Here is a 16167-nt window from a genome sequence, read left to right as displayed (position 1 = left end):
TGTGTGTTACATATAATGTTTATACTTTTCCATCATTACAACTGTACGAGGGATTGCTTTTTCAGTAGTGAGCTGAAGTTCTTATTGATTCACCTTTAAGTGATCTGTATTTATCCAGTGCAGAGGAAAAGCATCATGCAAATGGCGGACTTTTCCCATATTCACTGCTAAATAGCTATAAAAACATGACAGTTCCGTTGCCACATTTACTAAAGCCATGCATATGCATTAGACTAATGTCGTACGAACGCGCAGATATCCACAGGTTCGGCTCTCAGTCTAATGAGTATGGAAAATATTGATCTGCAATGACAGATTTTGGACTGCAGACCATATGGTCTCCTGGAGATAAGCTGCAGCCAGACATGTGTCAATCATTGAGAGCACAGGAGCATTCGGCCCAAAGCATGGGAGGGCCGGCCAAGATGGCTGTCAGTGAACGATCAGCTGATCCATTTGTTCTGCCAACACTCATCTAATGTGTATGAATGGCTTAACGCTCTAAAATTTGACTAAAGCCTTTAGACCCCTCCGTAATCAATTTTCTAATTACCTTCTACCCAGTCTCAATACAAGAGAGGTGAATGTGCTGAAGAAGAAGAACTGGGAGAGGTGAGGGAAATTGGCTGGTATCTATTCAATAAAAAAAAAGCCGATAAAAACCCCATAAAACCGCTGTCCCCAAGTCTGCTCTTGCTTTTGTAGGTTAGCACCAGGAGAATATATTTAAATACTTATTCTTATGTGAATAGACACCACTGAACGGCTGGGGAGATGTACAGGTGCATATCACTAAATTAGAATATTAAAAAGTTAATTTATTTCAGTTTTTCAATACAAAAAGTGAACCTCATATATTATATAGAGTCATTACAAACAGAGTGATCTATTTCAAGGGTTTATTTCTGTTAATGTTGATGATTATGGCTTACAGCCAATGAAAACACAAAAGTCATTATCTCAGTAAATTAGAATACTTTATAACACCAGCTTGAAAAATGTTTTTAAAATCTGAAATGTTGGTCTACTGAAATGTATGTTCAGTAAATGCACTCAATACTTGGTCGGGCTCCTTTTGCATCAATTACTGCATCAATGCGGCATGGCATGGAGGCGATGAGGCTGTGGCACTGCTGAGATGTTATGGAAGCCCAGGTTGCTTTGATAGCAGCCTGCAGCTCATCTGCATTGTGGGGTCTGGTGTCTCTCATCTTCCTCTTGACAATACCCCATAGATTCAATGGGGTTAAGGTCAGGCGAGTTTGCTGGCCAATCAAGCACAGTGATACTGTTGTTTATAAACCAGGTATTGGTACTTTTGGCAGTGTGGACAGGTGCCAAGTCCTACTGGAAAATGAAATTTCCATCTCCAAAAAGTTTGTCGGCAGAGGGAATCATGAAGTGCTCTAAAATTTCTTGGTAGACGGCTGCGCTGACTTTGGTCTTGATAAAACACAGTGGACCTACACCAGCAGATGACATGGCTCCCCAAACCATCACTGATTGTGGAAACTTCACACTAGACCTCAAGCAGCTTGGATTGTGGCCTCTCCACTCTTCCTCCAGACTCTGGGACCTTGATTTCCAAATGAAATGCAAAATGTACTTAGCATTTACTTAGTGTGTCAATGACTGCCTTCTGGACATCTGTTAAGTCAGCAGTTTTCCCCATGATTGTGGAGCCTACTGAAACAGACTAAGGAACCTCTTTAAACGCTTAGGAAGCCTTTGCAGATGTCTTTTTTTATTAATTATTCCAAGTTACTAAGATAATGACTTTAGTGTTTTCATTGGCTGTAAACCATAATCATCAACATTAACAGAAATAAACACTTGAAATAGATCACTCTGTTTGTAATAACGAGAGTAGGTTTTATGTACAGAAGCATAAATCTTCCAAACCAAAAAGTTATGTTGCTCAGTTGAATTTTATTACATTTTAAACATAAAAGTGTGGGTCAATTATTATACAACCCCTATGTTTAATATTTTGTGGAATAACCCTGGTTTGCAATTACAGCTAATAATCGTCTTTTATAAGACCTGATCAGGCCGGCACAGGTCTGTGGAGTTATCTTGGCCAACTCCTCCATGCAGATCTTCTCCAAGTTATCTAGGTTCTTTGGGTGTCTCATGTGGACTTTATTCTTGAGCTCCTTCCACAAGTTTTCAATAGGGTTAAGGTCAGGAGACTGACTAGGCCACTCCAACACCTTGACTTTTTCCCTCTTGAACCAGGCCTTGGTTTTCTTGGCTGTGTGCTTTGGGTCGTTGTCTTGTTGGAAGATGAAATTACGACCCATCTTAAGATCCTTGATGGAGGAGCGGAGGTTCTTGGCCAAAATCTCCAGGTAGGCCGTGCTATCCATCTTCCCATGGATGCGGACCAGATGGCCAGGCCCCTTGGCAGAGAAACAGCCCCACAGCATGATGCTGCCACCACCATGCTTGACTGTAGGGATGGTATTCTTGGGGTCGTATGCAGTGCCATCCAGTCTCCAAACGTCACGTGTGTGGTTGGCACCAAAGATCTCGATCTTGGTCTCATCAGACCATAGAACCTTGAACCAGTCTGTCTCAGAGTCCTCCAAGTGATCATGAGCAAACTGTAGACGAGCCTTGACATGACGCTTTGAAAGTAAAGGTACCTTATGGGCTCGTCTGGAACGGAGACCATTGCGGTGGAGTACGTTACTTATGGTATTGACTGAAACCAATGTCTCCACTGCCATGAGATCTTCCCGGAGCTCCTTCCTTGTTGTCCTTGGGTTAGCCTTGACTCTTCGGACAAGCCTGGCTCTCGGCACGGGAGGACACTTTCAAAGGCTGTCCTGGCCGTGGAAGGCTAACAGTAGTTCCATAAGCCTTCCACTTACGGATGATGCTCCCAACAGTGGAGACAGGTAGGCCCAACTCCTAGGAAAGGGTTTTTTACCCCTTGCCAGCCTTGTGACCCTCCACGATCTTGTCTCTGATGGTCTTGGAATGCTCCTTTGTCTTTCCCATGTTGATCATGTCTGAGTGCTGTTCACAAGTTTGGGGAGGGTCTTAAATAGTCAGAAAAGGCTGGCAAAAGAGATCTTTAATCCACACATGTGAAGCTCATTATTCTTGGTGCCTGAACTACTTCTTAATACTTTTGGGGGACCAAACAGAATTCTTGTGGTTTGAGGAGTTGAATAATAACTGACACTCTGAATTAACGTTTTTTTAAAAAAAAAAAAAAAAAAAATATTTGCTGCAGTGCATTTCCCACTTCCAGGCTGATCTACAGTACAAATGTCACAATGCCAAGTTAATTCTGCATGTGTCAACCAGCTAAATCTGCAGGGGGTTGAATACTACTTGTAGGCACTGTATATGAGTTTCATTTTTTGTATTGAAGAACTGAAATAAATTATCTTTTTGATCGTATTCTAATTTAGTGAGATGCACCTGTATATGGCCTAATCAGTAGGTATAGTGTTGCTGTCCTGTCTCATCAAGGTCTCACAGTACAAGGCTAACCCTGTGCCTTCTACTAACCCTGTCCCAGTCTCAAGGGCTGAATGGCTGGTCAGTATGACACCTGGAATATTTCAAGGTTTTTTATGCATATTCACATAAAAATAAAATATACTCAAAACCAGGGCTGTGGAGTCGGTAAGCCAAACCTGCGACTCTGACTCCTCAATTTCCCTTACACCCACTCCCACATATATTGCTTTTATTTAAGTGAAAAATGTATTGTAGTACAATATGAACATCAGCCATTTAATCATTTTTATGATACAATAATCAAGATATTTAGATAGAAAATAATATATATTTATTGGAATACAACTTTAGAACACAAAAAACTGTAATAAGTTGTAAATATGTAATGTAGTATCGATTATATATATATATATGTATATATACACACACAGTACAGACCAAAAGTTTGGACACACCTTCTAATTTACAGATTTTCCTGTATTTTCATGACTATGAAAATTGTACATTCACGCTGAAGGCATCAAAACTAGTCAAGAAAATACAGAAAAATCTTTAAATGAGAAGGTGTGACCAAACTTTTGGTCTGTACTATATATATATATATATATATATATATATATATATATATATATATATATATATATATATATACATACACACACACAGTATGTATATATACACAGTATATAACACTATGTAATAACCTATGTAAGTGTCAAAAAACAGTTTTCAACAAAAACATACTAAATAACATTTGCGCAGTCTATGAATTTGTTCTAAGAAATAGTATCGCCTCCATCAGATCCTCCTTCATAGATGACCTCAAATCTGACCTAATAATTTTAAGGCTAGAGAACAACCTCTACACTAACTTGGGTTGGAGGCAAAGCCATAACCACATGGGTAACATCTCTAACAATTTCCAGGTATAAAGGAATTGCCTCATGCACAGTCAGTTTTGGTGAACGGTTGAATTTTTCTATTTCTTTGAGAGCAAGTGAAACATTTTGCTGAAATATGGTCAATCTGCTTGCTATAGGAGACGGAGTGAAATCTTTTTCCTTGCGGGAACGCTTTGCCTGCACATGTTATCCAAATACTTGTCAAACTACTCATCTGATGAGGATGAAGATATGGCAGCAGTAGCACTGTCAGGACCCAAGTCCTCTTGCGCCTGGCAGTCCTCCTTTAGGCCACTCATCCTAACTGCTACCTCAGTCAGAGCTTCATTCTTTTTGGTACAGATAAGATATGGATAGACAGATGTGGATACATTGATGGATAGATAGATAGATAGTCATAGAGGGATAGATAGATGGAGGGATGGATAGATAGATAGTGGGATAGATGGAGGACTAGATAGATTAATAGAGGGATGGATAGGTAATTAGAAGAATGGATAGAAGGAGAGATAGATAGATACATGTTTTATAAAAATTTGTGTTTTTGCAACAGCTATTTCAGTTTGATATATGTAATAACTGTTGGCCACAGTAATGTTTCTGCCTTGAAATGAGGTTTATTGTACTAACAGAAAATGTGCAATCTGCATTCAAACAAAATTTGACAGGTGCATAAGTATGGGCACCCTTATCATTTTCTTGTTTTAAATACTCCTACCTACTTTTTACTGACTTACTAAAGCACTTTTTTTGGTTTTGTAACCTCATTGAGCTTTGAACTTCATAGCCAGGTGTATGCAATCATGAGGAAAGCTACTTAAAGTGGCCACTTGCAAGTTGTTCTCCTGTTTGAATCTCCTCTGAAGAGTGGCATCATGGGCTCCTCAAAACAACTGTCAAATGATCTGAAAACAAAGATTATTCAACATAGTTGTTCAGGGGAAGGATACAAAAAGCTGTCTCAGAGATTTAACCTGTCAGTTTCCACTGTGAGGAACATAGTAAGGAAATGGAAGAACACAGGGACAGTTCTTGTTAAGGCCAGAAGTGGCAGGCCAAGAAAAACATCAGAAAGGCAGAGAAGAAGAATGGTGAGATCAGTCGAGGACAATCCTCAGACCACCTCCAGAGAGCTGCAGCATCAACTTGCTGCAGATGGTGTCACTGTGCATCGGTCAACTATACAACGCACTTTGCACAAGGAGAAGCTGTATGGGAGAGTGATGCGAAAGAAGCAGTTTCTGCAAGCAAACCACAAACAGAGTCGGCTGAGGTATGCAAAAGCACATTTGGAGAAGCCAATTTCTTTTGGAAGAAGGTCCTGTGGACTGATGAAACCAAGATTGAGTTGTTTGGTCATACAAAAAGGCGTTATGCATGGCGGCAAAAAAAACACAGCATTCCAAGAAAAACACTTGCTACCCACAGTAAAATTTGGTGGAGGTTCCATCATGCTTTGGGAAAAGAAAATCCCGGCACTCACGTGTTGATAATCAGTTTATTTATTCCACAACTCACACAAGACGTTTCAGCCTGTCCAAGGCTTTTTTCAATTGTGGTTAAATACATTCAGTCAAGATATTTATAAACAAATCCCCGGGAATGACATAATTCTTATGAACAAAAAAAAGAGTAGACCAATAAAAAAATTATATATAACAGAATTTACAACAACATACAAAAAATTAAGCAATAATAAATTCAAGTTGCATAATGAAAAAGAACAAGTGAATTCATATATTTAAATAATCCTCGATTACACATAAGACCATATACATCGCAGATTGTAAAATTTATTGCATGCATATACCACATTACATCTTTATTTCTCCATATTCTTTTAGCTAAAAATATGTAACATTTCATAGTTTTTCCAGAAAAAATCCTTAATGTTTTTAAGATTTTTTAATATTTCCCATGGAATCAAATATATCAATGACAAGTAAATTCATATATATAAATAATCTCCAACCAAATATGAGAATATAAATCCTAAAACATGGATTCCATTTCATAAATGTATCAAAGATATTCCCATCTAAATTTCTCAATGTTCTTTTTATTAAACACATTCAACATTATATCATTTTTCTGGAAAAAAACTTCTTGATATTTTTAGATTTATTTATATATATGAATTTACTTGTCATTGATATATTTGATTCCATGGGAAATATTAAAAAATCTTAAAAACATTAAGGATTTTTTCTGGAAAAACTATGAAATGTTACATATTTTTAGCTAACAGAATATGGAGAAATAAAGATGTAATGTGGTATATGCATGCAATAAATTTTACAATCTGCGATGTATATGGTCTTATGTGTAATTGGGGATTATTTAAATATATGAATTCACTTGTTCTTTTTCATTATGCAACTTGAATTTATTATTGCTTAATTTTTTGTATGTTGTTGTAAATTCTGTTATATATAATTTTTTTATTGGTCCACTCTTTTTTTTGTTCATGAGAATTATGTCATTTCCGGGGATTTGTTTATAAATATCTTGACTGAATGTATTTAACCACAATTGAAAAAAGCCTTGGACAGGCTGAAACGTCTTGTGTGAGTTGTGGAATAAATCAACTGATTATCAACACGTGAGTGCCGGGATTTTCTTTTCCTACAGACATTGTTTTCCACGTGCACCACTCTAGCTATACGGAGTGCCGACTATTCCTTTTTGATACCATCATGCTTTGGGGCTGTGTGGCCAATGCCGGCACCGTGAATGTTGTTAAAGTTGAGGGACGCATGGATTCCACTCAGTATCAGCAGATTCTTGACAATAATGTTCAAGAATCAGTGATAAAGTTGAATTTACGCAGGGGATGGATCTTTCAGCAAGACAATGATCCAAAACACCGCTCCAAATCTACTCAGGCATTCATGCAGAGGAACAATTACAATGTTCTGGAATGGCCATCCCAGTCCCCAGACCTGAATATCATTGAACATCTGTGGGATCATTTGAAGAGGGCTGTCCATGCTCGGCGACCATCAAACAACTGAACTGGAATTGTTTTGTAAAGAGGAATGGTCAAAAATACCTTCATCCAGGATCCAGGAACTCATTAAAAGCTAAAGATAGCGACTAGAGGCTGTTATTTTGCAAAAGGAGGATCTACTAAATATTAATGTCACTTTTCTGGTGAGGTGCCCATACTTATGCACCTGTCAAATTTTGTTTGAATGCAGATTGCACATTTTCTGTTAGTACAATAAACCTCATTTCAAGGCAGAAACATTACTGTGTCCAACAGTTATTACATATATCAAACTGAAATAGCTGTTGCAAAAACACCAATTTTTATAAAACAATAAGCTTAAGATTAATAGGGGTGCCCAAACTTTTTCATATAACTGTATATGAATAGATAGATGATAGATCGCCATATGGAGGGATAGATGAAAGGATGGATAGATAGATAGATAAGATAGATAAGATAGAAAAAGTCATAGATAGATAGATGGAGGGATGGATAGATAGATAGTGGGATAGATGGAGGAATAGATAGATTAATAGAGGGATGGATAGATGGAGAGATAGATAGATAGATGGAGAGATAGATAGATAGATGGAGAGATAGATAGATAGATGGAGAGATAGATAGATAGATGGAGAGATAGATAGATAGATAGATAGATAGATAGATAGATAGATAGATAGATAGATAGATAGATAGATACAGGGATGGATGGATAAATATATGGATAGATAGATGATACATAGCCATATGAATGGATAGCTGGAGGGATAGCTGGAAGGATGGATAGATGGATAGATAGATAAAGGGAAGGATGGATAGATAGAGGGATAAATGAAAGGATAGATGAACGGATAGATGGAGGGATAGATAGATGGATAGATAGAGGGATGGATAGATGAATACATGGAGGGATAGATAGAGAGTGATAGACAGATGACAGCTACAGACAGCAAATAGTACATTGCATATATCTCACATATAGTTCACATAATAATCGCCTACAATATTAGCATTAGTTACCTTCTTGTGACAGAGATGAGCAGTAGTACTTTCACTTTCTCACTTTCTCCAGTTTGGGCCCCAGGAATCGGATCCTGTGCAGGGCAGGCACCCCTCCCCCTCCTCTCTCTGGTGAAGACAGCAGAAGACAGGACAGAGGAGGGGAGATAGCCCCCTGCAGTCTGGAGCCGGTGCAGGATGGGAGCACTGCAGCATACAAGTGAGTTTTGATAGGTGCGTGCCCCTGCCTCTAGGGGGGGGCAGCTGCCCCCCCTGCCCCTCGCTGGCTATGGCCATGATTCACACACAGCGTTTTTGCGGATCCGTTTTTTTGCAGTAAAATGCAGTGACTCAAAAACGGATCCTCACAAAGAATGAGCATGTCAGTTTGTGCGGTGTTTTCCTAATCTGGTTTTGCTATTGAAAACATTATCTATGAGCTCAAAAACCTTTCAGGTGATGCGGTTTTTTAAAAAGCTGATCTGCTTTTGCAGCTGAAAAACGTATCCTCAAAAAACACAGCAAAAATGCTGTGTGTGAATGTAGCCTTAGATCAGGAATAGAACAGCCATTTATAGGACATTTCATAACTTTCCCAAATTCCTATGAAAAAATATTCAGCACATTCTGCATTGAACTACTGTACCCAATTTATTATATATTTTAGGAGTCGGAGTCAGTCCATTTTAAACCGACTCCAACTCCACCAAAATGAGCACCGACTCCACGACTCCATAGCCCTGCTCAAAACATTAACCCCTTGGCGTTACAGTCAGTTTTGACCTTTACAAGATATGAAAAACATGGCACTCGATTTGTGATTAATTAAGACGAATTCTTATTTGCAGTATTTTTCAGGCAATAACGAGATATTTTGGCCTACAACTTGACCTTCATCAGTCGGCTGGAATATGAAAAACTACTTAAGCAGCGCAAGGCAGAGCTACGCGGTGTCCACCGCTATGCAGGAGAAAGCGCTTTCTAGATCTGCATATGAGATCCTAGGTGTGCACCACCTACCAGAAGTGCTGGGTCTACTTTTAATTGACCTTTACAATAGAACATTTCTTTATTCCTTTTTTATTGTTGTGTCCTAGGAGCCATAACTTTTTATTTTTGCAGCAACAGTCACATGAGGGCTTGCTTTTTTAGGGTGAGTTGTATTTGTCAATGGAATCATTTTGTTGCTCATATAACTTATTATCACACTTTTATTAACTCTATAGCGATAAAATAAAACCAAAACAGCAATTCTGCTGTTGCTTTCTTTTAAGCTTTAAATTCAGTTAGTTATGTGTCATGCTGCACATATATAGTATGTAAGGGAAACTGTCACCAGGTTTTACCACCTAATCTGAAAGCAGCATAACGTAGAGACAGAGACTCTGATTCCAGCAATGTATCACTTACTGGGCTGCTTGCTGTAATTTTGATAAAATCATTGTTTAATCAGCAGGAGGTTACCACTAGAGGACTAGTAAACCTGCTGCCAGGTAGTCCTCCATATTCATGAGCCTGTGTAATCCCAGAAGGCTGCAAATCAGTGGTGTGGGCAAGTTATACAGAGCACACCATCACACAACTGCTAGATCTGCAGCAGAGAAAACAGTGATTTTATCAAAACGACAGCAAGGCAGCTCAGTAAGTAACACATCACCAGAATCAGGGTCTCTCCCACTACATTATACTTCTCTCAGATGTAATAGTAAAATCCTGGTAATAGATTCCCTGTAACTTTATTCTGTAGGTCACAATGAATATTGGGATACGAATTTCATATAATCTTGTTTATATTTTATCATCTTGTACAATAAATTACCCACTTGGGGGGGATCACTTGTTTTTGGGCCGCCATATTTTGAGAGTAATACGTTTTATAATTTTTCGGCAGCAAAGCTATAAGAGGACTTATTTTTTGAGAGACAAACTGTAGTTTTCATTGATAACATTTTTTCAAACGTGACTTTTTGATCACATTTTATTACATTCTTTGGAGGCAAAAATCAACAAAAAAACATCAAGTCTAAATTTATTTTATTAATTTTAAAACACCATTCACCCTTAGGTATAGTTGATACTTTATTGACACTATGTCTATTCTGCAGGGCAATACAGTAATGACAATAGAAAATTTATATACATTTTTTTTGCGTTTTGCTACTTTTATGGGGAAAAAAAAGACTTTTCTTTATTTAAAACAGATTGTTTTTATTGTGGTCAGCATATTCTGATACCCATAACTGTTTTTCTATTTCTCTGTAGATGAAGTTGGGTGAGGGCTTGGTTTTTGTTGGATAAATTGTAGTTTTTATTGGTACCGTTTTTGGGTACACATGACTTTTTGATCACTTATTCATTTCTTTTTTTGGTAGGAGGTATGAACAAAAAAAAAGGTAAATGTAACATAGCTTTTAATTTTATTTTTATGGAGTTCACCGTGCAGTATAATTGACATGTTAACTTTATTCTGCAAGTCGATATGATTACAATGGGGCCCAATTTATAGTTTTTTATGTTTTACTACTTTTGCACAGGAAAATCACTTTACAAATATATTCCTTTTGTCATTTGTGATATCATTGAATTTTCTATCAGTTTATTTATTTGTTATGAGGCGAGATGAACAGAAACAGCAATTCTGCAAGTTTTCACATTTTTTGTTATGGCATTCACAATGTACAATTAGTGATAATATAGTTTACAGTAGCGGTCATTATGAACACACGTGTTGTTTTTGTGTTTTTTTATTAAACTGGCATTTATATGTTTTTCACATTTATATATTTTTTATACACTAAATAAAAATTAAGTGTTTTTTTTACAATATTTACGTGTTCCACAAGGAGACTTGTGATTCTTTGATCGCATTGATAACAGACTGTGAAATCTATGTGTTATGTAACTTGTCCGTGTTTTACTCACAGCCTATCTGGCCCCGCCTCTCTTGAGATCTGATTGGTTTAAATTTCTGGCAGACACGGAGGCCATTTTTAGGCCTTCTTGTTGCCATGGCGTCCCATTGGCACCCTGTAATCGCTTTCTAGGGGTGCCGATAGTCTGACAGAGGGAGCGATCTCCCTCTGTCAAACTCCTCACATGCTGCGGTCACTATTGACAGCGACATTTAAGGGGTTAAAGTGCTTCAAGTGCACAATACACGCAACACACAACAAGAGATTAGTTGTGTATAACTGTCGGCTCCTGTGAGAATGGCATGGGCACACTTTGATGGATAGTTGACATTACTTCACATTATTATTAATTGCAATATGTCATTTTCAAATGCCTTACCTGCTGTGGCACCTTCACTTTGCAAAGAACTCTGTAAAATATCCCTTGATGCTGCCTGTGCTCCAGCAGAGTCCTCATCCTGAGTGTGTTGCCTACTGGAAGCAGCGGCTTGTATGTTCCTTCTCTGCCAAATTTCCTCTGCTCCATCTCCTTCACATGACATTTCAGCCCCACTTTGATCTCCATCTTTGTTTCTGCTGATGCTCACAGTTGGAAGGGAACAAGGGTTGCATAGGGAAACCGGCACCTCTAAATCATTGGAAGGCCCAGAATAGAATACAGATGCCCCACATCCCTCAAAATTTGTGTAAAGTGCAGGGCTTTCTGAACTGTCTATTGATGAAGAACATGTACTTTGTGTAAAACTACCAGAAGAAACATTAAAATCAAAAATAACACCTCTCCCCTCATTATTTGTCCTTCCTTCAACCACACCACTAGCTTCACAGGCAGTTTGTATATTGTTTGAGCCATGTGCTCCTATTTCAGACTCTACCTGAGAAGGTGTACATAACATGGGTTCAGACACATCTGTGTCACTTGTCCTGGCTTCAGTCGTTTCAGGCACCTCACCATTTAAATGTGACAATTCCTGTGTTCCCTCACAAATGCACAATGCAGTGTCTGTGTCCTCCTCAGCGCTGACACTCTCCATCTCCGGTCCAACCGCTCCCACCATTGGATGCTCCCTATGTGAAGTCTGAGTGTTACCTCCTGAGATGGTAGAGGTTTGTGAATTCCCTTGTGCATTTTCAGAATTGCTCGGCTCTTCTTGACTTGAAGTATTAACACAATTGTCATTGTTTGCATTAGCACTACAGTTAAATACAAGCCCACCTTCTTCTAGTAATGGCGAATGACACATGACATCTTGCAGAAATTCATGATCCTCTTCATCTGAATCAATGTGAAGCATTGCATTGAGTCTTGTATCAGTGGGAAAACTGCTCCTAAGCTTTGGTGAAGCTCCAAGCGGACGATCGCACGGGACAGAGGCAGTGGCACAAAGTTTAGCATTATTGTTATTCTGTTCAAGTGCATCAAGGTAATCATTTAGAGAGTCCTGACGACTTCGAATAGGTGATGTCCGTGAAGAAGTGCTAGCTGTCTCATTACAGTTCATCTCAATAGTGATGCCTGATCTTACCCCATCTAGTAAAGAATCTGCATGGAGAGGCCCATTGGAATAAGAGGAGGGTGAATCATGACCTGCAGGGCTATCTTCATCATCAGAAGGTGTACCAAGATCTCCGTTAATATTGTTGGCTGCGAACAGAGTGCCGACTGCCTCAGGAGAAGCATCTATGAATAAATATGGAAAATTAAGTACTACAAGTATATCATATGAAATAAGCTCATTCCTGTCACCACATGCTTCATGGTTTTTATTATTATTAAAGGGGCACTCAAGGGAGATGAAAAAGGATTCATATGGACATACCTTCTTAAACTATAGAGGTGACATCCATAGTGCTGTTTCTAATCATCATAGTATCTGCTATACACTGACGCTGGAGCTGCAGCCCCTCTCATCAGGGATGGTATGTCACAGATCAGGGAGCATGGACAGCTCCCAGTACAAGCCAGCCCCCAGATATCACCTCCTTCCATTCAGTCTGAGATTAGGGGGCACGGCCAGCTCCTACCAAGCCACATGACCTGTGTATTCCAACCTTGTGCGGCCTTCCTAAGCCCATACCCCCTTCCCCTCTGCATGCTTGAAACATGACAGTACACATTCTTTATACACTGTACAGCAGTCAAGCCTGTAAGTGCACACCTTCTTTGAGAGGCATGGAGGAACACTAGAACTGCCACAGAAAAGGTGTGAATAAGCAATCATAGATCCCAAGTGGAAGGGGGTCCAGGCACACAAAACAAAGCCAGAATACATGGGACCTGTAGCTTGGCATGGGCTGGCCCCTGATCTAAAGGCCCCGTCACACTAAGCGATATCGCTAGCGAGATCGCTGCTGTGTCACGGTTTTGGTGACTCACCAGCGACCTCACCAGCGATGTCGCTGTGTGTGACACTTTGCAACGATCAGGCCCCTGCTGTGAGGTCGCTGATCGTTGCAAAGTGTCCTGGACCATTTTTTGGTCGTTGGCCTCCCGCTGGCCAGCACACATCGCTGTGTGTGACCAGCGGGACCAACGATCTGGCTGGTAACCATGGTAAATATCGGGTTACTAGGGGCACGCGCGCACTTAGTAACCCGCTGTTTACCATAGATACCACTCTGCTACGGTGAGCGGAGGCTCCAGCGCACCGTAGCAGAGTGGTATCCATGGTAAACAGCGGGTTACTAGGGGCACACGCGCACTTAGTAACCCGATATTTACCATAGTTACCAGCCTGCTCCTGCTTAAGCAGCAGGCTGGGAACGGGAGCAGGACATCATGGAACGATTCTTTCCACGATATCGCTGCTCCCCTCATCGCTGGTGAGCCTGCCTGTTTGACATCTCACCAGCGATGTATTAGCGATGCAGCAACGATCCCTGACAGGTCGTATCGTTGTCGGGATCGCTGCTGCATCGCTTAGTGTGACGGGGCCTTTAGACTGAATGGAATGAGATGTTATCAGGGGGGTGGCTGTTAATAGAAGCCAGGAGAAGTCCATGTCCTCTGATCTGTGACTAATGACCCAAAAATAATAATAATATTTATTTTTATATAGCGCCAGCATATTCCACAGCGCTTTACACACATTATCGTCGCTGTCCCCATCGAGGTTCACAATCTAGATTCCCTATCAGTATGTCTTTGGAGTGTGGGAGGAAACCGGAGAACCCGGAGGAAACCCTCACAAACACGGGGAGAACATACAAACTCCTTGCAGATGTTGTCCTTGGTGGGATTTGAACCCAGGATCCCAGCGTTGCAAGGTTGTAGTGCTAACCACTGAGCCACCGTGCTGCCCAGAATGAGGGGGGGAACTAAGGAGCAAAAGCAGCGTCAAACTAATTAGAAGATACTATAACGATTGGAAATAGCGCAATTGGTGTCAGCTTTATAATTTATAAAGGTATTTCCATATCAATATTATTTTATCTCCCTGGAGTTCCCATTTACATGGCACATAATTTCTTGCAAGCAAATATGAAAAGACGATAATCCCAACATCACCGTTATGTAGTTTGTAGGAGTTTATGGAAAATTTACTTTGGTAATTAATTTTCCCGAGACGGTGTCAGTGTCTTAGAATCTAATAAATTGTAAATCTAACTTGGAATTGAAGTGTGTAATATATAAGCAATACTTAAAGATTATGAAATAACATTCAGGCGTACGTCACATTTCCTTACCATCATGAACTGATGAGGTCATTTCAACTTTAAACTGTAAATATCCGCTGACATGATCAGTGGGGAGTCTTCTACCCAGATTATAATTTAGGACCTGGTCACTGAAAGTAGAGAAAAGGTAATGTCTCCTACATCTGTGATCTTAACAACCATTTACAACTATGTGAGCAATAAAAATGTACAGATGGAATCTGCATATACTTTTATTCTTTGTTCTGTCTTGAAGGTACATAATGCCCTTGTTAAGTCTGTAAGGGATCCATACAAATTAACTAATACTAGACTACACTAGAAAGCTATTGCATTGTTCTGAATAGGAAAGTACAGTTTATGGGACTTAAAGGCTATGGACACCTTTGTTATGGAAACATTGCTTTTTTAACATATGTTAGTGGTTACATTTAGTTATATAGTTAATACAGTTGAAAAAAAGACAAGTCCATCAAGTTCAAGGTTATAAGTTTCAGTCTGCAATCTACATTACTTTAATCATTTTCAGACTTTCTGACATGCAGTTTACAACATAATCCAAGTTTCAGATGTACTTTTGTGGGTGTCGAAGTGTTTCTCCCGGTAATGGATGCTGGATGTGAAATCTGTGTGTATCTACAGTGCTGCTGTCCACCACTCGCTTCCATGTATCAGAACAGCTTTAATATTGTACTTCTTTCCTTTTCATGTGATTTCCTTATCTATAACCTGTTTTCTCTGCCCTCCTTATGTAGAAATATTATATATATATATATATATATATATATATATATATATATATACAGTACAGACCAAAAGTTTGGACACATCTCATTTAAAGATTTTTCCGTATTTTCATGACTATGAAAAGTGTACATTCACACTGAAGGCATCAAAACTATGAATTAACACATGTGGAATTATATACTTAACAAAAAAGTGTGAAACAACTGAAAATATGTCTTATATTCTAGGTTCTTCAAAGTAGCCACCTTTTGCTTTGATGACTGCTTCGCACACTCTTGGCATTCTCTTGATGAGCTTCAAGAGGTAGTCACCGGAAATGGTTTTCACTTCACAGGTGTGCCCTGTCAGGTTCAATAAGTGGGATTTCTTGCCTTATAAATGGGGTTGGGACCATCAGTTGTGTTGTGCAGAAGTCTGGTGGATACACAGCTGATAGTCCTACTGAATAGACTGTTAAAATTTGTATAATGGCAAGAAAAAA

The 16167-nt window shown here is 39.3% G+C and overlaps 1 protein-coding gene across 3 annotated transcripts in view; it reads right to left on the bottom strand.

The window, feature by feature from the left end:
* The window catches only part of HECW2 (HECT, C2 and WW domain containing E3 ubiquitin protein ligase 2), a 324205-nt gene that overhangs the window by 102256 nt on the left and 205782 nt on the right, over nt 1-16167 (bottom strand). For all 3 annotated transcript variants that reach the window (XM_073647864.1, XM_073647866.1, XM_073647865.1), the window contains 2 exons: nt 14970-15070; nt 11662-12963 (listed from right to left, as the gene is read on the bottom strand). In XM_073647864.1, the coding sequence (XP_073503965.1) occupies nt 11662-12963; nt 14970-15070 (1403 nt within the window). The remainder of the gene's footprint in view (nt 1-11661; nt 12964-14969; nt 15071-16167) is intronic.

This window comes from Phyllobates terribilis, unplaced genomic scaffold, assembly GCF_046119375.1.
Source record: "Phyllobates terribilis strain yellow unplaced genomic scaffold, ASM4611937v1 Scaffold_9__5_contigs__length_417890890, whole genome shotgun sequence".
Taxonomy (NCBI): Eukaryota; Metazoa; Chordata; class Amphibia; order Anura; family Dendrobatidae; genus Phyllobates; species Phyllobates terribilis.
This window is presented reverse-complemented; position numbering and strand designations above follow the sequence as displayed.